The sequence below is a fragment of the Ammospiza nelsoni genome, chromosome 6 (genome assembly GCF_027579445.1).
Source record: "Ammospiza nelsoni isolate bAmmNel1 chromosome 6, bAmmNel1.pri, whole genome shotgun sequence".
NCBI classification, from domain to species: domain Eukaryota; kingdom Metazoa; phylum Chordata; class Aves; order Passeriformes; family Passerellidae; genus Ammospiza; species Ammospiza nelsoni.
The window spans coordinates 2,676,871-2,703,080 of NC_080638.1; the positions used below are offsets into that span (position 1 = coordinate 2,676,871).

The window sequence follows — 26,210 nt, forward strand, 5'->3', positions numbered from 1 at the left end:
GGAGGCCAAGAAGAAGAAGGAGATGCTGGACATGCCCAGATTCCTCCGTCTTGCCTCCTGAACCCCCATCCTAAAAACCCCCAAAAATTCTATTTTTTTTACCCTGTGATAAATTCACTATCATTCTGCTTAAACTCTTTTGGCTTGTAATTCTTCATATAAAGGTTGGTAATTGTTTTATATGGGTCAAGATCAAAGGCACAGGGGTCTTGGGCTCCATGCCAAGGTCTGGAGCCCTCCAGGGCAGCCAGAGGAATTTCCTGGGTTCCCACAGGCACTCTGTCCTCTCCTGGGGCAAGGTTCTGCCTGAAGTCCTACAAAGGAAAGGAGGTGGTATTCTTCAGAGTTCAGATGAAATCCTTTGGGTTTTGGCCTAGAGTTTCTGTGTGAGGAGGTGACTCCCAGCTGGATCTCTGCTCTGCTCAGGCAGCTCCAGCCATGCATCTGGAGCAAGGGAGGGAAGGTACTTCCACTAAGTGTAAGTACCATCGATTTCCATGTGGTCATAGGTATTAGAGAGGAAAAAGACCTATTAAATCATCCAGTCAGTATAATCAAGCAGAACTACTCCCTGCTGGACACTTACTGCTGGTTTGTCAACTCTAGTTCAGGAAACTGAGTTGTAGTGTTCAATCTAATGGATCCTGAATTTCCATTTAATATCAGTTTTCTTTGGTTTCTGCTTTTATATTAATGCATTGATGGGCTTTATATTGATTGGCTTTTCTTAGTGTAATGAGAACAAAATGCCACTTATCTTTTAAGTCATTTAACTCAAACTAGCAAGCTATCAAGGCTAGCTCCTCCCAGGGGAAAATCCTAATGGCCAGAGCAGAGAGCTACATCCATTCAGAAGTGTTGGTAAGAGAGAGTTCTTCAGAGGTTTTAATTTGTTTCAAAAGAACAGGAGAGAGTTACACAGCTGAATATACCAACCTACTCTTCAAAATCACATGGAGCAGAGCATGATGAGCCTTTTGAAGTCCCTTCAATGCTGAAGCTGGGTCAGCTGGCTCTCTTTGTCCCACGGAGCAGGGGAACTGCAGCTGCTGTTCCTGGAGAAGCTCCTGGGCTGTGGCAGTGCTGCCCCATAGCTGGTTCAGTGCCTCTCCTGGAGCATCTGCTCATCACTCCTGCAGGAAGTGTCCCTTGGTGCTTGCCCTGCCATTTCCTTGCCTTCCTGGGCCCTGGATGACCACTGGGATAAACACTTTAAAACTGGCTTTCCACAAAGCAGAGCCTTTACTGAGATGCCAGCTGAACTTTTCCTGGGGCTGTGAAGTTCCCTGATAAGATCCCACATAAGTGCTGGGGAATTACGTGCGGCAGGCTCATTCCTCACCCGTGAAATGAAATCGGTGGCTGTTTCACAATGCATAAAATAACAGGGGAGATGTGCCAGTGGGTGGCAGGGAGTGCTGCTGAGTCACTGGATATTAAGCAATGCAGAACAAAGCAGCCAAGGATTACAGGCTCTTTGGGGATGCCATATCAAGGAGCTGTTTGGAAGCGAGCAGCAGCCCTTGCCTGACACACGCAGGCACAGGCATCTGTCACCACAGCCACGCTCTGGCCCAAGGCAGGCGCAGGAGAACCTCCTCCATTATCTCACCAGGGTCGTGTTACTCACCTGGGGCAGGCAACAGGAAAGGACTAGAAAACTTGGTCTTAAAGCAGAACTAGAAGTGCAGCTGCTTATTACAACAAATCCTGATTTTTAATATTTTTTAGCTGGACTTTTTTAAATAAAGCTGTATGTCTTTTATTTAGCAAAATTAATATAGTCTGGTGCCCACCAATGTGGAAATTTTTGTGTTTTCTAAACCTGTTAATGGATACTTAGTTGCTGTATTTAAAGAAAATCATGAGCACCTCTTCAACTGCATATTTTTTTTTATATTCACTTCCAGAAATGCTGACATATTCCAGCATGAGCAGAGTGTGGCCTCAGATGTCCTCATCAGAAAACATTAAAGGTGTGCAGTAATTGAGTTGTGCTAAGGGAACTTCCTGTGAAGTTGCACAAATCCACTAGAGAAAGAATGAAAAGAAATGAATGAAGAGAAAAAGTGCTATTGACCAAATTTGGAGTGGGCTTCTTAGAGATACATTTACTACTAAGTTGCTGGGCTTAAGCAAGAATATCTAGTTAAAATAAGAGGTGTGAGGGAGATGGGTAACGCTGGAGCGCTTCCAGAATAGGCCATGTCCTCATGATTACTTTATTCACCTCGAAAGAGGTAGCCTAGGATATTAATTTGGAACTAGAAGTAAGTGGTAAGTACAGGTAGTTTTATGGTTTCTGTGTCTGATCATACACTTGCCTCTTTCTTTAAGTGGAACTTTTTGATTTTCCATTCACATGTCAATGTACATTTGTGCAAAGACTGCAAATTACTGGTTTTGCTGTTACAATGAAAACATGAACCCGTGGTTGTTGTAGTTGGTTTTGATCTGGACTGAAACAAAAGCAAGCATTTAAAGGGGTAGGGGGAAATGTAAAAACCAACAGGTGATAGAAAAATGTTAGAAAATACAGTAGCCTTGTGACTAGTGAGCTGAGCTCAGACATGATATCTTTGGGTTTGACTCCCTGCTTTCTATCACATCTCCTCAAGAGCTTTCTAGCCACAAAATTCCTAGATATTCTGCAGTCTTTCTCTCATTGTAGTTTGTCATTAAAAATTTTAATCTTGGTTTCATCTTGATGCTAGTGAAAGTAAGTACTGAGCTTTTTTTTTTTTTAATTTAAATATATATCAATTTTTCCAACCAAGTCTGCTCCTTTGTATTCACTTCTAAACACACCAGGCTCTGGCTGCAGTGCCAGGTTTGGGATCTGGTTTTCCTGACTAAAATGGCACAGAGTTTGCCATGTCAACACTTAATGTGTCAGCATCCATTTATGGATTTAATTTTTCTTGAGAAAAACACAGCATGCTCTAGACTCAGCAGTTCACTCTCTTCCAGTGCATCAGCACAGACTTGGGACTTACACAGTACCTATTTCTTTAAGTACATTTTTTTTGTTTGAAGATAAAAACCACACTGAAATAGTTCTGTCCACCTTTGCAACTTAAGACACTGCTGCAAAAATCAGGCAGTGCTGTAAAAATGCAGCAGAGTGCTAGGATGTTACCTCAGAAAGGAAAAGGCAAGTGGGTATGCCTGGCTTTTTCTTCTTCTGTACAACCTGCAGCCCTGCTTTTCTTCCCTCCATTGTTCTGCACTGGCATTCCACTTCTTCAGCTGGAATTCGAACCCTGTCTCCTGCTAACTATTACATTATCATATTCTTCTTCACAGATCACAACCTAGAAACCCAAACTTTGTTCTGGTTTGGGTTTTTTTGTTTGTTTTGCTGGTTTTTTTTTTTCCTGCAAATATAAATCAGTGTGAATTGCTGGAGTGATGGGGTTTAAGCTGGAGAGTGCTATCAAGTAGACAGTGACAGCACTAGTTAAAATTTGCTTTTCAGGTTTTCTTATGCTTGTAGTGTCCTTGTCCAGGTCACTGAGTCTACAGGAAATTTAAAGCAGCCACTTTAGCCTCTGAATCTTGAGTCCTTACAGAAGTCAGAAGAATGGCACTTTAAATGTTCAAACATGTACCCTCATATACGTCCTTCAGAAAGGCTTAGGACTGATGAAGCATTGCTGAACGCTCATTTTCCTCCATAGGCTAATCTGTCTAAAGTCTGGGCAGGTTATTTAAAATTTCAAACACTTCTAACAGAATGGTGGCTCCTGCACCACTGATAGAAACATCTGGATTTTGTTCCAGAAGCATTTCACAATTCCGGCTGCTAAAACACTTCTCGGCGGAAACGAGTCTGTGAAGGTTTAATTCTGTTCACCTGCAGAATTCCATTTGTGTGACCTTCCCGCTGAAACGCACGTGCAGAGCCCTCAGACTGAGAGGAACTGCCATGGAAATAAATCACAGGGAGAAGCGAGTACATCACTGCCACTCTGGCGGACACTTTGAGACCTGTTGAGAACGATTCTCTTTCAAAGCAAAACGCACAAAATGCGGATGAAATCAAAGCCAAATGGGGAGAGTTCTACCCTCAGAATAAATTAGGAGCATATAAATACACGTTCTGAAGTAGTCCCCTACTATTTTCCAGAAGAAACTCACACAGTATGTCATGCTTGTACTTGCAGTGATTTAAGGCAGATGGTAAATTCAATGCATTAGCCCCACAAAGAGATGAAACGGGTGCCAAACAGGAAATATAAAGCACGTCTCGCATTTCACACAGGCACAACCGTATTTCTGTGTGTATATATCTGTAAATAGAAAAATGGCTATTACGTGTAATATATATACTGTTTGCTATATGTGATATATTTTTTATTATTTATATATATCTATATGAATATATATAATTTGTTTATTTAAATATATTATAAGTAATTTATCTAAATATATTAATTTATAAACATTTATATATAATATATAAATTATATATATTATAGAAAATTTTATATACTATATAATATACATTTATTTATATTTAATATATAAATATAAAAATTATAATACATTTATATATTATACATTAAATATATAAAATATATATATTAAATATATTAAAATGTGCTTATATATTACATATATAGATATATTAATAATATTTAAAATAAATAATATATGTATATATTTTTATATATTATATACATTTTATATATTTATATAGTATATATTTATAATGTATTATTTATATATATTTAAATATATTATTTGTTATATAATACAATATTGTATAGCGGGCCTATAGAGTCCACTGTTTGAAGAAGTTGCAGAGCTCTTCTGTCTCCTTTGTCGACACTGTTTTTTCTGCACAGTGTCAAAAACCGTGCTGGAGTCCAGGTGGACAACATTTCTGTCTCTGTGAGTCTGTATACGTACGTGTATTTAACGTTATTTACATATTTGGAATATGTACATATCCCATCTCCAGGGGCACTCCGGGCGCACAGAAGGATCTGCCCCCGCAGTGCGGTGTTGTGTCAGTAGTCCTCAGTCACGCTAAAGCACGGGGAACAAAACGGAGAGAACATTTTCCACGGAAGTTCCCGTCAGGATTTGGGCATCGCACGGTCCAGAGCAATAATGGCCAGGTACGCTGGGGCTGCCGGGCCCCGCCGGCCCGCACGGCCCCGCAGCGGCGACGGCGGGCGGGCCCCGGCGGCTCCCCCGCCCCTCACGGGGCTCGACCCTCGGTCGGGCCGCCTCGCCCTTCCTGCGTTGCCGCGTCACTTCCGCCGGGGCGGGCAGGAGGAGATGGCGGCGCTGGGCGAGCCGGTGCGGCTGGAGCGAGGTGAGCGCGGCCGCGGCCCGCACGGGGGCCCCTCCGCTCTCCGCTCGGCCGGGCGGAGGCGGCCGTGCAGCTCCCGGCCCGGCCCGGGGCCGCGGGCTGGCCGCAGCGGTGGCCGTGCCGCGCTCCCGGCCTGCCGCAGGAGCCCCGCCGCTGCTTTCCGCCGGGCGCAGCCGCGGCTCGTTCGGACAGCTGATGGGATTTGAGCGGGGTGCCGCCGCTCCTGGCTCTTGGCAGCGTTTCGGTGGGGCCGACCTGTTGGGCTTGGATTTGTGCAGCCCCCGGAGGTTTTTCTCCGTTTCGGTTTGCGGCCGAATTTCCATAGGGGCACTCGCCTGGGGCCTTCTGCAGCTGTGTCTGCTCTGCCTGGGCTGCTGTGAACGCTTCAGCCTGCTCTTACTCAGCCTGCTGTCTCTCGCTTTCTGCTTCTCTCGTGGTAAAACTTCATCTGAACACAGCAGAAGTCTTAGAGTTCTGAGTTCAGTCGGTTGGCTGTGTTAGGAATAATCATTTACTTCTTTTATAGAGGACGGCTGACACATGCAGGGATCCTGCTACATTTGTTCATGATTGTGTTCTGTAACCCTCTCATACTTGTTTTCATCCTATTTTTTCTGGCATGTAGTCTTAATTTGTGTTGTTAATACATGTGCTGTATAACTGAAGTTTAGAGCAAAACAGATCAAGTGTAGAACCTAGTTGGGCACTTTTATGTAGCATGTTTGTGAGATTTGTCCCCAGCTTTTAAGAAACAGTTATAAATTTCCTTCAATGTGATGATCTGGTACCGTGTAATGTCTACAGATGCTTTTATAACAATATAGACGATTGGTTTGTTGCTGTGGATTTAGGATAGTAGGGACTGGAAAATGAGGTGTACATGGGAAATGATTATTGATTATTAGAAATCATGTTTTTGAAATGGAAAACAGGTGAAGTAGAGGTGATTGATTGCTCTGACTTTTCCCCTTACCATTCCCACTAGCAGCGCCACTTCTGCTCTTGCTGCTAGATGTATTTCTGTAGGTGTGTAACACACTGTACATACCCACTTCCTTTTTTTGCTGCTGTTGTGTTACCTGCTGTGGAGCTCAGTTTTTCTGGTTTTGCCAGCCCTGCTTCCCATTCCCCCCAGGAACCCCTTGTACTGTGTGAGTTGGCCTGTAAACAGTGAGTTATGTAAGGTCTCTGCTTCACACAGCTCATCTGCTCTCCCTACTCAGAGCTTGTTAATTAGGGCAGCTGCTGCAGCACTGGATTAGTTGTGCTTGGGAGGTCTGAAGATTTAAGGCTCAGGTCCCATCCTTCAGCTCATTACCCTGCCACTGTGCTCTGTGCCTGAAAACAAACAAATCTGCAGAGTTGCTTCGGGATCAGTGAAGCAGAGGAGCTGTTTGCTCTTCAGGCATATTGGTCTTTTTAAGGAAAGGAGAAAAAAAGGGAGCCTTTTATAAAAGCAAGAGCTTTATTTACAGAAATAGGTAACTGTTAATTGTGTGGGGTCGGCTGCACTTAAGCTGATGATGAGTCATAATTGGCTTGAAAGTGAAAGTCACTCATGTTGTCAGCATACAGCAGAAGAAAGGAGAGAATAGTGTAGAAATGAGCTGATTTTAAATCAGTACTTTATGCTTACCACGAGGGCCACTGGAAATTCTTGTACACCACCTCCCCAAGTCACCAGAGGGCAGGAATGAAACCACAGTTAACATTTCAGTCCTTCTTACAGTTTAGTGGTGATGTGCTAACTCTGCACACAGCTCGGGAATCTAGAATGCTTGCACATAAGCAGTGCAGGTGAATAATCAGGAGTATCTGTGAGGATGCTGTGTTTTTTCTCTTTCTGTGTTTTGGTCACACATGCCATCTTGCTGGCTTTTCCCCCACAATATTCTTTTAGTTTAAATGTTTTCTTTTTTTCGGGACTTCAGTCTAGTGATCCCAAAAATGATTTGTGAAGGGCAGGCAGTGTGGTATAACAAGGAGGAAGAGGTGAAAAGAAAAGCAAATTTTCCATTATGTATGGGGTTTTTTTTACAGTTAGTTTTATGGTTCAGGGTTTTTTAGTTATCCACCTCTGGAGCTACATCTGTGTCGATCCTTGTTGAAATCCATCACTGGACCACTTGGGTACTGTTCACTTTGGTCTCTGGTGCTGAGCAGTTGGTTGGGCTCTGGTGTCTGTATTGGGAGGAGCACAGTTTTCAGCTGATCATATTCCAGCTAGTCATTCAGGAGGAAGCAGATTACCTCAACACAGTAGTCAGCAAGCTTCTCTTGAAAAATGAAGGAAGGTGTGTTTTGCCCCTTATTCACAGCAAAACTTTTTCCTAAGGCAGCGTTGCTGGGACAGATTGGATATTCAGCTTCTGACTGGTGGTGCCCAGTGCACTTCAGTGGAAGAAAGCTGTTGCACTCCCACATTGGTATAGTGGCATCCTGTCAGTAGCACACAGCAGAGCAGCTGCTGGGAGCAGTGTCCTGCTGATGGGATGTGTCCTCTACCTGCCTGAGCAAGAACTGTGGTGGCATAGATGGTTTATTGAGAACTGAGGATCTGACTCGCATGCTGTGTGAGACTGCTCTGAGTTTTTACTTTATACCAATAGTTTGGTCCTTGATCTGAAAACACTTTTTTATTTAAGTGTGTCCTTACTTTAGTTTCATCTAAAATGAATCCAGTTCATTCTATTCTGATCACTTTTTGAAAAGCTGATTCTGTGTTTTAGTCTGTAGTTAATGAAAGAGCTGGTTCCCAAAGAAACCAATTTTACCTTAAAGTAAAAAGTGCTGTGTTGCTAATGTTTAGTCTGTTAAGAGATACAGGTAGGAAGCATATCTAACTTAATGACAAAACATGAAGGTGGAAAAAAGATAAATTATGACTTGGAATTCTGGTGTCTTCATTTCTCCAGCTACTCCTTGTACCAGTACATTGTTGTCACCATTTAAAGTTTCTTGCAGAATCCCAGTCAAACTGATAGCAAGTTTGTACACCTTACATCTTGATGTGGTTCACAGACCATGGGCTCAGGAATGGCTACAGGGGGCTGTAGCCCTTATGTGCATGTAATAATAATTTGTCTGCAAACATCTGCAGGTACTGAAATGATAGTGGTGCTGTAGTTGATAGATGAATGACATTTGTCATTGACCCATGGAGTGTTGGCAGGGTGGAAGTGCTGATGTCTCTGTTTGATCATAGCTCTTCAGGTTGATCAATGTGATGAATCAATTAGTGCTATGTTAATCAGTACTGCTGGTGCTGAGCACAGGGGTTACTAAGAATGTTGGTGATTTTGTATCATCTAGAATGTCTTTAATTTCACCAACTGTTTTGGGTTCTGAATGAATTACAAAATATATATTGGGAAATAAGCTTTAAATGTGGGTTTGTTTTTTTTTATTTTGCAGTTATACAGATAGTAACTGTGAAAAATGTGTTCTCTGTAGAACATGGGATTATTAGTAGCTCATTTAGGTTTTGATACTGCATTGCTCTAGATAGCTGATGCTTATAAAGCTTGGAAATGCTTGCCAGAAAGCACCAGGTTCTCATGGTACATGGAAATATATGGCATGTTAACTATCATCAGAAATAATTTGAGTCTTGTGGCCGTGGTGCTTGAGTGTTTTCCCATGAAGGATTTGTTTCCAGTGCATGGATGACCAGGCTGTGTGCTTCAGGTTTGCCTTGTTCACTCTACTGCACGACCTGGCTGTGTCTGGTAACTCATGCCGTGGACAGAGCGCTGCTGTGGGCTGTGTCCTGATTTCAGAGCATGCACCCTGCTACCTTCTCATCCTGTTACAGAACTGCTTCTCTTTTTACACTCCTGTTTCAGAGGTTCATGGCTTTTGTGCCTCCTCTGTGCTGCCGTGGTGCCACTGAGTAGGTGTACATTCACATGAAAAATGAGTACCTAGAGGTTAATTACAGAGAAAAGGAAGTAATGCCTTTGGGACTAGCAGTGTTCCAGACTTCATCCTGTTCTAAAATGATCTGTGCATAATTTTATATAGTAGATTAATCACTGCTCTTTTGTCTTTGTGATAATGAAAATAATCCTTTCAATCTGCTTTTCTAAGAGACTATTCTAGTTCTGTTCAAGGACTTCTGTGTTTCAGAATAATCACTCATGTAACAGTTTGGAAGTACAAGTGAGGGATGTGAATGTGTTCTGCTCTTCTGGTGCTGCCAAGAGAATGTCACATTGCATTTGGTGCCTGTCTTGAGTCATTCTGGAGTCAAATCCCTCATGGAGTTCATTACACAGAGCAGCATTTATGAGAAAATGGACAGTGCCAACTCTTAGGAACAAATTTCAAGGAACTGAAAGAGGTTTGGGGTTCAGGATTCTAGACTATGGAGATGTTGTCTCTCAGCTGAGAATATAAAAAGGAGTTCTGCTGGTTTTATAAACACTTGAGGAGGGGAAAGAAATAGGCCAGATAGTTTTCAGCCCTCTTGTTTGGGCAGTATTGAGTATACCTTATTGAACTAATTTTTGAATATAAAAGGAATATTAGCATATTTGATAATATTAAAATATTGTAATATTTTATAATGAGCATATTTGATAATATTAAGCTAGTGTTAACAAACTACCATCCATAGAGTATTATGAAGAGTACACTTCCAATACTTTAATACACATACCAATATTTCAGTCCTTTGAGGACAAACTGGATTGTCTTTGCAATTTGCATGTCAGTGTTGTCCAGATCTGTCCAGGTTGTTTTTGTGGCTGATTTATAACAGGCTGGAGGTAGTGTTTTATTGTAGCCTTTTGTAAGGACATGGTTTAATGGATAACAAAACTTAAAGCACAGTTTTAAAGTGTGTGCAAGTGCACACACGGACTGCTCCCTTAATTTAAAAAAACAAAGATACCTTGAGATTCCTCAGGCATTCCTCATTACTAGTGCTTTATTTTTTTCATAGACATCTGCAGAGCAATTGAATTGCTGGAAAAGTTACAGAGAAGTGGAGAAGTGCCACCACAAAAGCTACAGGCATTGCAAAGGGTTCTGCAGAGTGAATTCTGTAATGCTGTCAGAGAGGTAAGTTAACTTGATGGAACAGTTACCTTCAGTCAAAGACCAGTATGATTTGCATTTTGCTTTTTGTGTTCACTGCAGTAAGCTGATTTGGAACTTGATAAAGCAGCATTTAATTTACAGAGCTTAACAGAACAAGCCTTATTTTTAAGTAATTTCAAAATAAAATAATTTGGGACACCATAGGTGTATAAAATAATGGCTTAGTAGCAAATTACTTCTTAAAGGTTATTTACTCTTAAAGGAGAGTCTGTCCTTACTGGCAGCTAGCAGGATGTTTTCCAGTTGGTGTGTAAGAATAGACAAAGTACCAATTGCCTATGTAAGACAAAGTACCAAATGTTATTTTTAAGCCAAATCCACACCATCTTTAGGTGGAGTCTTGTGCCACCTCATCTTCATCCCAAGTATTGTTTTGGAGACTTTTAGGTGAGTGCATGTGCCTTGCTATTGCTGTTCCTTATGTTAATACTGATAATAACAGCTGAAATGATTTTTAAAAAACCTGTTTGTAGACACAGGTGTCATCTTGATGTTTTGATGCCATTGAGGACACTGTACTTGTTGCTTAGCGAGTACAAATGGTTGGCAGGCAGATGAGATGTGGGTTAGCCTGCAGTGGAAGCACCTCCTTAGCATTAGTATCCTTATTGTCTTTGTGTTTTCAGTCCTTGTTTTTCCCTAAGATGCTCAGTTAGTTGCTAAAGTTGAAGGAAAATTTGGGAGCTTTTGGGGAGGGATGGGTTGTCAACAAAGTCTTGAAGAACTGCCCTGTGACAGTGTTCTCAGGGGTCTCAGGTTGAGGGAAGGGATGAGGATCTGACTCTGTGTTTCAGAAGGCTTGAGTTATTATTTTATGATATATATTACATTAAAACTATACCAAAAGAGTAGAAGAAAGGATTTCATCAGAAGGCTGGCTAAGAATAGAATAAGAAGGAATGAATAACAAAGGCTCTGTCTCAGACTCTGTCCCAACCAGCTGACTGTGATTGGCCATTAATTAGAAACAACCACATGAGCGCAATCCCAGATGCACCTGTTGCATCCCACAGCAGCAGATAATCATTGTTTGCATTTTGTTCCTGAGGCCTCTCAGCTTCTCAGGAGGAAAAATCCTAAGGAAAGGATTTTTCATAAAAGATGTCTGACACTGCCCTGAAGTGGTTTTGTGTGTATCCATGTTGAACAAGTCCAGCTTGAATCCAGCAAGAGAAAATACCTGGAGTGATGTGTGGCAGCCCAGCCATGAGCATTCCCTGAGTCCTGATGGGGTCTGGGTCCTGTGCAAGGAGGGGAGCCTTAGGCTGAGACTGAGCAGCAAAAATACTGAGAGAGTTGTTTCTTCAGAGAGTGTTGGATGGCCTGTTCTTGTTGTGAGTCAGGGAGCAACATTAGGGATGTGTGCTTTTAATGTACACACTTCTGAGTTGCACCTGATATTTTGTTACATTACCTAAGCAGGAAAATATCTGTTTTACTCATACTGAAACTCTTTTGTCTCTAAAGGTGTATGAACATGTGTATGAAACTGTGGATATCAGCAGTAGCCCCGAAGTCAGAGCTAATGCAACAGCAAAGGTAAAAGCCAAAGCATAACTTGCAAGAAATACAACTTGCAAAAAATACAGTAGTTCATTACTTCAGAAGGAGAAGATTATTTAAAATTCAGAAGGCTATTATCTAGATGTCTGATAAAATGGATGAGCTGAACAGGTTATTAAAAGGTATAACAAGACTTGTGGTTTTTACATTTCTTTCATTTCAATTTTATTCTTGGAGTTCTGAATTTTTCATGCTAGTGTTGGTAGGTAGGGAATTAATTGTCTCATTTGTCTTAACATGTAAGTACTTTGAGATGAAATACATTTTTAGCCTGCTTACTGTGCCTAGCTAAAGGAACTGTATTCTGGTTCCTGTAAATGAGACAATCTCCTTTCTCACAGGCCACAGTAGCTGCATTTGCTGCTAGTGAAGGTCATTCCCATCCCAGAGTGGTTGAACTACCCAAAACAGAAGAAGGCCTTGGCTTCAACATTATGGGAGGCAAAGAACAAAACTCTCCAATTTATATCTCTCGCATTATCCCTGGAGGCATAGCTGACAGACATGGAGGCCTGAAGCGTGGAGACCAGCTGCTCTCTGTCAACGGAGTGGTAGGAGCTGCTTTCCTCTCTTTGTGTAGCAGTGGCTGCTTGTTTCCACTTGAGGGGGCACAGAGAACACATGGCTCAAGCTCCTTGTTCTCCTGATCTTGGCAAAACGCTTTCTTTTTGTCCTCCCAAAACAAATTTGCTTAGGTTTCTGTAGAGTTGTGTGCATTGTGAATTTTGGGATTATGCTTTGGTTATCTGTCTCAAAAAGGAACTGTATTATCTATAGCAGTATTTCAGATTCTGAGGGGTTGTATAAATGTAGTCAGAGAGTTTTGTAAAATACAAACTGCCTTCCTTTTTAATTGGAGTGTCATGATGCAGATTTCTACTAATGCAGTTTTCTGCACCTTCTAAGGTAGGTAGTAAATTATGCTATGTTCCTTTTGGCTAACCAGATTCTTATTTTTTCATGCTACTGCATGATGGAAGCTGTAATGAGATGGGACTACCAGGTGGTGTTACCTTGTATGGTATTTTTTATCCTTCCACTTACCTTTACTGACCTTCAGAAGCAAGCTTTTTACTGTATTTTGAGAATTGTATGTCTAAAGTGCTGTTGTGAATTATTTTTTCTTTAGTAAGCATTCTCTTCTGAAGAATCAACAATATAAAAAGTGAAACAAGGGGAGGCTGGAAAGGAAAGGTTTTGACTCGAGACATCTTTCAGTCACATGCATGTGAATATCTCCCAAACACTTGCTTTTATTTACAGAGAGGCTCTATGCAGGCTTAAAATTAATATTCTTATTACATCTGTAAACCAAGTTTTATTTTAAGACTGAGGGTCAAACTAGATTCTGGGGGGTTTTGACTCTTGAAAGGAATAGTGGCTGGGTACAGATCTGGGTGTCTGTACTCTAGGAGCTCCTGGCTGGCACAAATCTCTGACATACCTGGCTCCTGACTGTTACCTGGGACTCCAGCTTCCTCCTCAAGAGGCATCAGAGAAATCAGCTGTACTGATGAAGCTGTGCTTGCTTTTGCCTTCTGTTACTGGGAGACATCTTGGCACTGGAGCCAGACTGTCCTCAGATGGGGCCTTCCTCACCCACAGACTCTGTTAAGGACAGCAAAACCACCACCCACCCAAAACTGAGCCTGATCATCAGGCAGCTGGGACAGCTAACAGTGGATCTCTGCATGCATGCACATGTATAAATATATATATATATATAGCCCTTGTAAGAATACAGCAAGTGCATAAATGCTGTTAAGAATGCTGCTGTATTCAGAAAATCCTTGTCATCTGATATTTACAGGTGGAATCATCATAATGCATGACAGGCATTTTCTTGTGATTGTAATTTATACTTCAGTAATAATAATAGAAAATGCCACTGCCAGGACTGCAGGGAATATGACTGAAAAACAAGTTCATTTTTTTCAGGTGGGAGATCTTTAGTGTACTCCAGAATTTAGGTGTTTTCATAGAATTAAACAGAGCCCTACAAACCTTTTATTACATTATTGTTTAAAACAGAGCAACCTACAAGCATCCACTTGAATAACAAAAATGAAAACATTCAGATGTATGTGGTCTGGTAGAAAAGAAATATCTTGGGTTTTTTTAACTGTTGTTTTTCTTTCTGTAAGTAACTTTATAGAACAGGGAAGCTCTCCAATCAATAGGTACATCACCTGCCTTCTAACAGCACCAGTGGGAGGTGGGCTTGGAGTGGTCCTGGCATTGTGTTTCATAAGTTTGGGAGGAAGAAATGTTGCTGATAAAATATATGCTGTGCAGGAATGTACTGGATGCCATTTTTGAGAAGTGCTGCTTAAAAATTGTAATGAGATGAATCTAGATAATAGATAATCTGATCTAATTCTAAGAAATTCCGAGAGTTGGTATAGGAAAGCATTGGTTGGTATAGGTCTTCTGAGTTGGGTTAGGCTATTGATGAGTTGAGAGGAATGGTGTGGGTTTGCTGAGAGCCACGTGGAGCAACACGCTGCATGTTAGTTGCTCCATTGCAAGCAACCAGCATGCACTGTTCTGCCTTGTTGTGATGCCAGGTAGCACAAGAAGGCAGTTACCTTGCAGCTGGCTGTGCCAATTTGTTAAGCAAATTGAGGGTGACTGCTAAATTTAAAATGCGTGCAAAAGAAGAAAAATAGTATTAAATTTGCTGTAAGTATTCTCCTGAAGCTTCTGGGTTGTGAGTGTAATTTCGTAATCAACTAAGGTTATCACTGCAGAATTTTCAAAATTGTTCAGCATAAATTAAAGATTTTGCACTATTCTTTTGCTAACACTAATTAGCATATTTATCATCCCCTCACTTGGTTTGTTCAAACGTAACTCCTGAAATTGTCTTACATTGTCCTTGCGCAGTCTTGAAAATAGAGTACATATAAATAAATACATCAATATAATGGCTTATACTTATATTGAATTGTACAAAGAATGTAAGAATCAGTTTTCAGTGTGTGTCTTTACTAACACCAGCTGGTTTGTGCTTCACAGAGCGTGGAAGGGGAGCACCATGAGAAGGCAGTGGAACTGCTGAAGGCAGCTCAGGGCAAGGTGAAGTTGGTTGTGCGATACACACCAAAAGTCCTGGAAGAAATGGAGTCGAGGTTTGAAAAGATGAGATCAGCAAAACGAAGGCAGCAAAATTAACACTGTGTGCAATAACTTAAAGAGAAAATATATATTCCTTTTGCATTTTGTAGTTTCTTTGTGACTCAGTTGATCCAATGCCTGTCCTAAAACCCTGTCCTTTTCATAGCATCATGGAACAGTTGAGGTTGGAGGGACTGGATCTAGTCCATGCCCCATTGCCCAGCTGAGAGGTGGGCCAGCTGGAGCAGGTTGCCCAGGAGTGTGACAAGCTGAGTTATTCAATATCTCTAAGGATGGAGACTCCAGAAGATGTCTGGGCAGTCTGTTCTAGTGTTTTGCTCTCCCTTACACTATGAAGATCCATTTCTGTGTTTAAGTAGAGCTTCTGTTGTTTCCACTTGTGCTCCATTCCTCTTGTCCATCCCTAGATTTACTGGAAGAGTTAGGCTCGTCCTTCACTCCTCCTCTCAGGCATTGACACAGGCTGGTGAGATCACCTGAGCCCTCTCTTCTCCAGGTGAGAGAGACAATCCCAGCTCTCCCAAGTTCTCCTTGTCTGTAAGATACTCCAGTCACTTCACCACCTTTGTGGCCCTTAACTGGATTCACTCTCGTGTGCCCATTTCTGTGCTGGGTGGGGAGCCCAAAGCTGGACCCAGCGCTCGAGCTGTGTCTCAGGAGGAGTGAGCAGAGTGAAGAGTGCCCTCCCCCAGCCTGCTGGCATGCTCCTTCAGTGCAGAGCAGGGCACTGTGGGGTTTCTTTGCTGCAGGGGCCTGGGGTGGCTCATGGCTCGCTGCTGTTCTCTGCAAGGCTGTCTGCAGCTGCTCAGTCCCCAGTCTGTGCTGCTGGACAGGGCTGTTCCCCTCGTGTAGGACTTTGCACTTTTCTTTGCTGACCTTTGTGACTCTTGTTTGCCCGTTTCTCCAGCCTGCTGAGTCCCTCTGGAGGGTTTGCTGAGGGTGATGAGTGCCAGCCCCTGGGCTGATGTTAAAAACCTGCAGAGTGTGAGCCCCAGCAGGGCCCTGGCTGCGCTGCTGCTGGCTGGCACCCGGCGGGACACTTGGCCCCTGAGCACAGCAACCCTCAGCAGCTCAGCCAGTCTCAGAATGTCTGCAGTCTCCTTGTGCCCCGTGGGTTAGAGTTATGTGTAGGCTTAGAATGGCCTGAAATGCCCTGGGGAAGCATATATGGTGATATTTCTCTTGGCTTTTTAGTAAGTCTTGTGTCAGACTTTTAAGTGACAAAGTGAATTTACAGATTTTTCAAAGGCATTTAATAAGACATAGTTGTACAATCAGCATTCTTTTTTCCTGCTTTCTTTTGACATTGCTTAGCTTAGAATCGGCTGGGGGTTTTGCTAACTGACTTTTTTTAAAAAAAGAAGATTCTTATGTAGCAGTATTTTGGCACTTTTCTTAGGGATATGTTGTATGTCAACTACAAAATGTAATCACAATCTACTGTGTAGCTGATAACAATACCAGATTTTGTAATGGTTTTGGTAAGTACCTTGTTTTTACACTTCTGCTAAATTATAATTCACTACTCTGGAAATTGTATTACCTCTCCTGTAAATAATTTACAGTTGGTGTTCTTATATAATGATGTTGTAATGGCCAACATTTACAAATTTGCAACAATCATTCCTGTACTTTACATTATTTTGTACTAATTTTAAAGCAGTTATGGGGAAAAACATGATTGCTGTTTGCAGTTCTGGATTGACTCTCTAGATGTATTTTTATATTGAGAAACAGAAGATATGTAAATGCAGTGCAAAAGAAGTCAAGATATTCCCCTGACTTTCTGCTCTGTAAAAGAATTACTCATCTTAATTGTCATACCATTCTTGTCTTTCTATTCTCTTTTATTGTAGTCTTATTTCCATATTGAATGTATTGCTTCTGGAATTAGTACCTAAATTACTGATTGCTATTGAATCTTACATGCCAGGTTACTGTGACATGTGAGCCTGTCTGGGCTTTGAGTGCTGACTGCTTCTGACTTGGGGGCTTCTTGTTTGTCCTGCACAAGTACTGCATCACAACTGCTGAACAAGGACATCTCCATCTGTGGACAACTCCTGTCTTAGCTCATGGATTCTTGATGGGGCCGTGGGTTTTGTGTACCATTTGGACAATTTCTTACAGAGATCCACTTTTTGGCACCTACCAGGTTTGATGCTGTACTTGTGTAGTTCAGGTTCTGGCTTTGGGTTTTTAAGCTACACCTTTTGAGGAGTTAACTTCATTGTCTACTGGGTATCAGTTCACTTGTATGGCAGCTATGAGTACATCCTAATTGACTGTTAGTAATTTGATTTTTAGAGGCTTAAACTGAGAAGTGCAGTTCTTGCTGTGTGGCTAATCCCTAGTCTTATTTCACATGAAGCAATATGTGAAAGAAAGGAAAAGGTTAGTGATCTTAAAATGACAGCTTGAAGCTTGTGCTTTGTCAGTTGATCTATTTGAACAGAAAATGTGGTTGCTGTGGGCAAGTGAGAAATGTGATTGCTTTCTGCATGTCTGTAAGCATGGTAAGCCTGCAAAGAGACCTTTGGGAGATACTGGTAATTTGAAAATGCAGTATAAATATTTATCAGTTAGATGACATTGAGCACTGAATTGCATGGTTGGTTTTATGTCATAGGCCTCTTTCAAAAGGCCTCATGTTGCTGATACAACCATGTTGTTGAATTGTATATTTTTATGGAACAACTAATGTTTAAAGTATTGAGACCAAAATCACTTGTTAGACCAATTGTGGATGTGTTTTAATTTAATTGTTAATTAGTAGAGATATGTTTTAGAGCCATATATAAATATATATATTACAGAAAGGTATGGATACAAGATAGGAATGTTCGTGTTACCAACCATGTCCCTTGTGTTACTGAACAGGGTGTGTTTTGTTACTCTGATGAAATATTTACTTCACTGCAGCTAGAGCTGCTAAATGCAGTAGCATTTTCATTCTGAATTGTAGCATTTGGTTCTGGTTTGGCAACCACTACAAAATGTGGAGAGGTGTACCTGGGCATATAAATAGTACGTGTAGAGTTTGATAAAATGTTTTTAAATTGCAGTAACAAAAAAAATAACAACCAGCTAATTAATAAGCACCTTTGATGCTACAAGAAGCCTTTATTAATAAGGAAAGGGTTGATTAAAATACTCCAAGAAACTTGATCTCTGTTACTACTGAGCAGTGCCTGTACTGTGATAATCTGCAGTCCCTACACACTTCTCACACATGGGTATACCAACATATTAACAAGAGCTGTCATTTCTGCAAGTGACTTCTGCATCTGTTGCTGCTGTGAAGGATCTTTGCGTTTATCAACAGAAAAATAAAAATTCAGTCTCACACCATCGTGTTTGTATGTTTTTGTTCTGATTTTCCATTTCAAGTCCAGGGTGCAGACTGCTTCAATTGACTGTTTATAGTCTCTAGGGCATAACATAAACACCTGGGGGTGTGTGGGCTTCCAAAGAGAAAGTTTAAATCTCTGCTTCGTTTGTCTCCTGGTGGATTTTGAATTGTACCTTTTCTAACCAGTGTTTGGTGATTTGCTGGGGAAAGAGTTGTATAAAGCATCTGTAATAGAACCTTTTGCATTTTTGTGAAGTCAGCTACATAAACTCAAAGATGGATGTTATTGAGTCAGATATTACCTTTTAGTTGTTGAATCAAGTATCTCATTCTGAGGCAGATATTTTAATTGTTTGAATCAAGTATCTTTAAAGAGATATTGAATTTCTGTAAGTCCTTCAAAGGACTGTAATTTCTGTAAAACTTAATTTCTGTAAGTCCTTCAAAGTTTGTAAGGTTGCTAGTAAAATATTTTAAGAGTTAGGAATTGAGATTAACAGAGAAAATGCTTCAGTTTTGATTGTAAAATAAGTTGGGGTTTTGTTGATTTTTTTTTTTTCAAATTTAAGTAGGCTGGACTGAAAGTACATGGAGAAATGTAAACATTTGATGTAGATGATAGGAAATAACACATTTTCAGTTTTATTTAAAAACCAAATAGTCACAGTGCCCTGACTTATGACAGTGAAGTAAGTCAAAAAGCAAAGCTGGAATTGAATTGGTACAAGGAAAAGATGGTAGGTAAACACTGGAATTCCAGGGAAATGGTGGATAAGGTGCAGTTGGAGCTTCTGTGATTGTCTTCTAAAATCCTGGTGAGAAGCTGGTTTCAGAGGTAAATCTGGGCTGCAGCATTCACTTTTACAGAGGAATTGTCCAGAGTCTGGAGAGTCTTACAGGCACAGAGTTTGTGGTGGTTGGGAGTGGGGCTGTGGCTGATCCCCAGTTGTCTCCAGCTGTGCAGGACAGGTGAATGCTGTTGAAGGTGAGGAGCCATGGGGTGCCCAGGGGTGCTGAGCAATCACACAGGGAGCAGAGGGCACACAGGGGCAGGGCATCAACAGGAGGGCATAAAAGGCTGGGCTGAGGGACAGGAAGGGCAGGGCTTGCAGCCTCCTGAAGAGGTGAGGTGTTGCTCTGCATGGACTGACCCTTGCAGCCTCCTGAAGAGGTGAGGTCTTACTCTGCAGAGTAAGCCTTACTCAGGTGTTACTTTTGCAGCCTCCTGAATTGGTGTGGTGTTACTGTGTGTGGGTTGGAGCTTGGTGACATGTTGTGTGTGATGGTGTTCTGTGTGATGTGTGCTGTGAGTCTGAGACTCAGCAGTGGGCCTTAGGGTAAAATAGATTGCTAGTTCTAATCATTTGAAAAACCTATAAAGCTGCCCTTTAAAATTAGATTAGAAATAATTTGAGGCTTTGCATTACTGTTTCCTATTGCTTTAGAGACACATCAGGTATCAAGTGATAAAATAATGAAAAGTAAAACAAGTTCTGTACTCCTCACCTTTGTTGGCTTTGTTGTGTGGTTCGTTGGGGTTTTTGGGGGCAGGGGTGAGTAAATTGGGCGTTTTATTTGTAGCCAAAGGTTTAAAATAAGTCTGCACAGATGCATGCTGACAATTTCTTTCCCACTCCTCAAAAAAATCCCATCCCCAGCACAGCTGTGCAGGTGCCTCTGCCCCTCTGGTAAGAGAAGTGCCACCAGGGCAGTGGTGGCAGGTGTCCCTGTCCCTGCCTGTGGCAGGGGGTGGGACTGGGTGAGATTAAAACCTGTTCTTTTATTACAAAAACTTTGTAGCTAGAATACAGACTGACATGAATATTGGACTAAACCCTGAATTTAATTTCCAGTAGTTTTGTCCTAAGTTGCTTTTTAATTCCTGTATAGCTACCTAATTTCAGCTGATGGGTTAGAGTGACAAGACAAAATTAATTTGTTATGATGCTATTACTGTGTCCCTCTTTTTTCAAGGGGAACACATGAGAAACTCCAGAGTGAACTCTAGACAGCAGAAGGCTTGGCACATCTAGGTTTACAAAACTCCAACAACAAAAAAAGAACAAAATAATAAAAATAACAACCCTCCACACAAATTTTTGAGCTGTCCTCTCTTTTGGCTTTGCTCTATCCAATTGACACAAGGTTGGAATAAGCTGCCTGCAGTCATTCTCTTTTAGCTGTGGTACAACATCTCATTTCTGCTGGCAGCCCAGCTTGCTGCATTTCAGAGGCATCTTTAGGAATAATGGAGCAAGGATACAATCAGCAGGCCAAACTGCAAAACTCTTTCTGCTGTGGCTCACCGCGGTAATGCATGCACAGGGACAGGTGGTAGAGACACTACCATTGGAAGTTAAGCATTGTTTACATAGAGAAGTGTGATATTTATTCATAAGCAATTTTAAAATTATTTTCTCTCAGGTTTCTATTTAACTTGTCTGTTTTTTCCTTCACTCTACATGTGCTGTTTCTAAACTGTGGATTTTTGTGGTCTTGCTTGTCCTCATTAGTTTTTCTTGTTTTACAGAGGCATGAAGTAGATATTGGGAAACAAATTTTCTGGGCAAATTTTTGACTCTACCAAAATAATTTTTTTTTCCAATAAATTTTCTGAAGCTTTAAATTGTTTCTCTATTTGTGCTATACCAAGGTTAGGCTTTTTACCTTAATTTTCTTAACAAAGCTTTGAACTTGACTGAGCCTTTCTTTTGTCACTTGTTTCCTGAAGTGATTTTCAGTTCTACTTCACCTGAGTAAAAGTTTCAGCCTTTTTTGTGTCAAGAAATGCATTTCCATTTTAAAGAGAGCTTGCTTTGTCAGTGCATGTATTCCAGAGTGTTCTTTCTCCACACACAGCAGCTCTGTGTCATGTTTTCCAGCATAACTTAAATTTCCTGGTGCCGTGGTTTAACCCCAGCCAAAGCCAGCACACTGTGGAGGCAGAATCCAAGTGCTAATTGAATTTCCCAGCAGTGTGGGGCTCAGTAACAGCAGCAGAGCTTTTGCTGTGATGCCTCTTTCACAGTTTGCATGAGTCCTTCAGCTCCATTTCCAGCCCATTGGAGCTTATTTTCATCACTAGACAGATAAAATTTAAAGCTGCTCTGAACTGGATACATTTCTGTGTTTACATCTGCCTACTAAACCGGGTCTGGGCCATCCTTAGGGAGGGGAACAGCCCTTGGGGCACATCCTGCCCTATCAGCATTTCTGATGGAGGATAATTGGGATGTGTGGAACAGCTCACCTTGCAGGACTAACACACTGACTCTGTTTTTATCCCAATTTAGAAATTAAAACCTCCATGCAAATCCCTGTTTTTTCTGTAAAGTCTAAGAAATTCTAACAGGAAAACAAAGTTTTTTATCACGACTATGATCTTCACATTCCCATTCTCCTGCCATCCCCTCATGGCACAGCTCTAGCAGCAGGAGTTCTGATGCTCCAGTCTACCGTAACTTTGTATTTATTTTTGTGTCCGTGTTTCAGGTTTTAATCTGCATGCTCTTCCACTTCGGAGTCCCATTCAATCCAAATGAATTTGTGTCTCTGAAGTGGGGTTTTGTCAGAAATAGGTACATTGCTGGACAGTTCTGTGGCAATAGAAGGAAAAAATGCCATGTTGGTATTTCCCCCCTATGTCTCTCAAACTTTCCTGATGCCTTTTTACCAAATGTCTGACACAAGTTTCACAGCCCTGTACCTGTACATCAGGCATCAAATCCTGGAGATGTTTCGCAGTAATAAATCAGTTTATGGTGCTTCCCATTTTCCCTGAAGAGGAACAGAGAATAGTTTCTCCACAGCTCAACCAAAATGAGCTAGTTTTATATAATTTTTTATTGACTTGATAGTTTGACCCTCATCTTCTTCACCTTGTTTAAAGCACACCTCAGGATTTTTCTCTCTTTTGCAGGTTTTTTTTTGTTTTTTTTTCTTTTTTTTTTTAATTTAATAAGCTAATTGCTGCCTTATGCTGTATTTTGGGGGATGCTTCTTGGGATTTGTGATATTAAGGATTGCTTCAGACTAGATTTTTAAATTGTGGTAATTTCAAAATCCCCAGTATAATTTTTTGTTAAATAGGCTATTTAGTAAAATATGGCCATATTTTTTCAGCTTAAAAATGTCTCAGCATGTAGATCTTTCTTATAAAAATAAGCCAGCTTCACAGAAAATGCTAGGGCTTTACTTATAAAGGAAAAGAAAACCAATAAATGCCTGCAAGCAGGTGTCTGCCTAAGCAGAAAGTGAGAAAAATGGGAGTTGTTGATGGAGAGGAGAGTAGTGATCCCTCAGTACCAGAAGGCAGAGGTTGAAAAACTAAGGAAAGTATTAATTGGCAGTGTGAGTTCCAGACTGACTGGAAGCAGTATTGGCTGGATAAAAAGGGGAAGTGGATTGCTCCTAGGACAGGAGTGTCAAATGTGGCCACTTCAGAGAACTGCACTAAGGAAAGAAATCTGAAGTGGTGCTGCTAAAAGAAAGAGAAAAATTGAAATCAGGCAAGGATGGGGAGGAAAAGCTAGACTATTCCAGTGCTTCAAAGCATGCAGGGGAAAAAATGAATAAAAAAGCTCTGCTATTCTGCTTTTACTAGGGCCCTTTTGTCCAGAGAACTTCTGGGGGGCATTGTAGGGTACCACTGCTGCTGTATGGAGTAACTCCATGCTACTGTTTGTCTTCCAAAATCCAGGCAGGCACCGAGGGCCATTTCTGCTCCCATTATCTTTGCTTAGTGAAGTGAGACTATTTGCAGAGTGAGTGTAAGTGTTTTGCTATTTTTCTTTGCCAGTAGTAGAAGAAAAAGGTCACTTTTTCTTGTGGGGATTGGTTTGGATCTGTTTTGTTGCAGGAAGTTGAGAGAACTCCTTTGAGTTTTTTTCCCCTTCTGCTCTGGCTGCTGGTTCTCCTCTGCTATCCCTGAGCACAGGCACAGAAGGTGACATGAATGCATGGTGGCTTTGGCCCTGACATTTCTTAGAACAACGTGGCTTTGACAGCAGCATTTCTCTGCCAAGAGCAGCCAGGGAGGACAAAAGATAACCCAGTATCTGTACTTATAGCAAACATTGGTACTTTTATAGCACACAGGGGTACCTTCCACTTTGAGAACTTCATATTTCTCACAAGGTATGGGACAAGCACGCAGCCTGTTATTAAAGGGACCTCACTTTTTCACAGGTAAGTGATGATGTTCATGTAAAATCAGTGCAGCAGGAACAGGATTCCTAAATGCAAGAAAATAACCATTTTTGCAACTAGATAAATTAATCATAACACTTTTAGAAGGGTTGAAACACTTTAGAAAAGTTGAAAAATGATGAGAAATGTAGGGGATGGGGGTGGTGGTGGCTGGAGGGTCTGTAGTCCTAGAGTCCTCACCGTGCACTGTACTTTCTTGGGCACAGATAATTTTAAATCTTCAGGTCCCCACCATTGACATGCCTGATTTTTAATTTTCACCAAGTGACCATTTTTAAAGCAAAGACTTTTTGCTTTTTTTCCCTTTACCTCAGTGAGCTCAAGAAAGGTGTGATTGGCACAGACCTCAGCCCTGCACGGGGTGTCCTCTGGGACATCAGTGTTGTCACAGGCAGCCCTTGGAAGGTGAAATGTGAGGGATGAGCTCTCAGCTTCTGGCTGAGCAGCAGTGCCTGGCCAGGGGTGCTGTGGACACTGGCTCTGCACTGTGTGATGGGGCCTGCCTCATCCCTGGCCTCTCTGCCTTACCACCTATTTGCAGGTATTCAGGATTTTTCATATGCAACTGCAGGAAATTGAAGTGAGTGCCACCAGGCCGTGTGACACCCTTGGACCGGTGCTTGGACTTTGGACTGAGGTTCAGTTACCACTGCAGATCTGCTCCTGGCTTTAGGGGAGCTGGCAGAGCTCTGTGTGTGCAGGGTGGTGGGGTTCGGCCCATTTCTGCTGTGGCGGGGGCAGGTTGTCAGCTACCGAGCCCTGTCTGTGCTTCTGTCATCTATTTACCTGCAGGATGGACAGAAGGCTGTCGTGGGATCATATCCACAGGAAAGTAGACATGTACTGCATGAACCAGCCTGACCCTGTGGGATCATATCCACAGGAAAGTGGACATGTACTGCATGAACCAGCCTGACCTTCCGCAACTAAAGAACAAGGTCATCTTTGGGGATAAAAAAAGCTGATGATGTAAGAAGAAGAGTTGCTGACAGACAAAGGGGTGTCAACCCAAGTGAAATGACACTTGCAGCTCCTATCAATTAGAGTAAGAAAAGGATGTGTGCTGCCTGGTGGACAAAACAGAGCTGCCAACCAGGAGATGAGTGGACAAAGTGGAGCAACAAATCAAACAACGTGTGACTGTGTAGACCCAAGGTAAGAAGTAATTAACTTTTAGAAGCACAACAAACAGCTTTTGCTTCATTCCCATTGAATCTGCAGCATCCTTAGTCTTCTCTCCTCAGGGTTCCTGCCTAGCTGCTGGGGTCTGGGGGCTTTTTGGGCTGGGCTTAGCATCGAGCCCCAACATGTGAAGCAGGTGCTGTGGCTGTGCACCAGACCATGAGCCTGTGCCCCTGCTGGGCTTTCTCCAGCCCGATCTGCTGGCTCAGAGCGGGTGGCACTGAGAGGTTACCCAAGGGCTGCTGTGACACCCTGTCCTGGTTTAGGGTAAATCTGGGAGAAAAGCAGTGATTGTAGTGATTGTGTGCGGGGCACGGTGTGTGAGTGAGCTAAGCTAATGCAACAGGCTCATTTCTGGTGGTGGCTGCAGGATAGAAGTGTCCAAAAGAAAGCATTTAAAAAAAAAGTCAGGTGATGGAGGGCACTAAGGACAAGGTTAGATAGATAGGGTTTCCGTTTTGTTTAGTGCTGTTTTTAAGGTAGTTAGGAGAAAAGGAGGCAGACGGGCAGAGGTTTGGTAGCGATGTGTGAGCTGTACAGCAGCCAGGTACCACGGCAGTGCTTTGTGTGGGAAGGGAACAGCTCTTTCACAGCACACCGGTTCTGAGCAGAGCTTGTGCTCAGTCACTGCAGCTTTGGGAACAGCAGTGAGAAGTGCTTTTGTGTCCCTGGGGCAGCAGGATGGCACGGCCCCCGCGCTCCCTCCCAGGGCATGGGTGGGCCATGCCGGCTGGAATCCTCTGCTCCTGGGCCCCGATCGGGGCGGCTTTATCTCCTGCAGTGCATTGTCTGAGCCCGGCCGGGTCCAGCGCCTGCCGGCTGCGGGGGGAACGCGGGCCCAGGCGCCCGCCCGCTCCTGCCGCGGCAACGTCAGGGCTGGAAATGGTGTCCTGAGGTGCCGGGGCCCGGCGCTGCCCCGGCTCGCAGGCCGGCCCGGCCGCGGCTGTGCCCCGTTCGCTCGGGTTCCCTGGGCCTGGGGCTCCCGGGGGTCCCGGCGCCGTGAGGGAGCGGCCCCGGGGGCCGGCGGCCGCCGGGGTGGAGGGCGGGGCTGCCCGCGCCGGCCCCGCCCCTCGCGCCCGTTGGTTGTGGCCCGGCCGTATTTTGCATATCCCCCACCCCGCGCCGGCTTCGCTCCAATGGGAGCGCGGGTGCGGCCGTCTCATTAGCATACGCACCTCTGCCCTGGGCGCGGAGCCGCCGCGGCCGCAGGACCGAGCTCCGGGAGGGGCGGGAGCGCCAGCGGAGCCACCGGCGCCGGCCCGGCACCGCCACCGGCACGGCCTCCCCCGAGCGCTGCCTGCGCGGCTGAGATGAGCGGTGGCGAGCAGCGCTGCGGGCTGT

General features: G+C 42.8%; 1 protein-coding gene across 1 annotated transcript; it reads left to right on the forward strand.

Moving 5' to 3' along the window:
- Positions 1–5,282: 5,282 nt before the first annotated feature.
- LIN7C (lin-7 homolog C, crumbs cell polarity complex component) lies at positions 5,283–18,475 on the forward strand. Its single transcript, XM_059473756.1, has 5 exons — positions 5,283–5,326; positions 10,269–10,387; positions 11,894–11,965; positions 12,331–12,540; positions 15,008–18,475. The coding sequence occupies exons 1-5, from the start codon at positions 5,290–5,292 to the stop codon at positions 15,161–15,163; spliced, it is 594 nt and encodes a 197-aa protein (XP_059329739.1). The 5' UTR covers positions 5,283–5,289; the 3' UTR covers positions 15,164–18,475.
- The last annotated feature ends 7,735 nt before the right edge of the window (positions 18,476–26,210 follow it).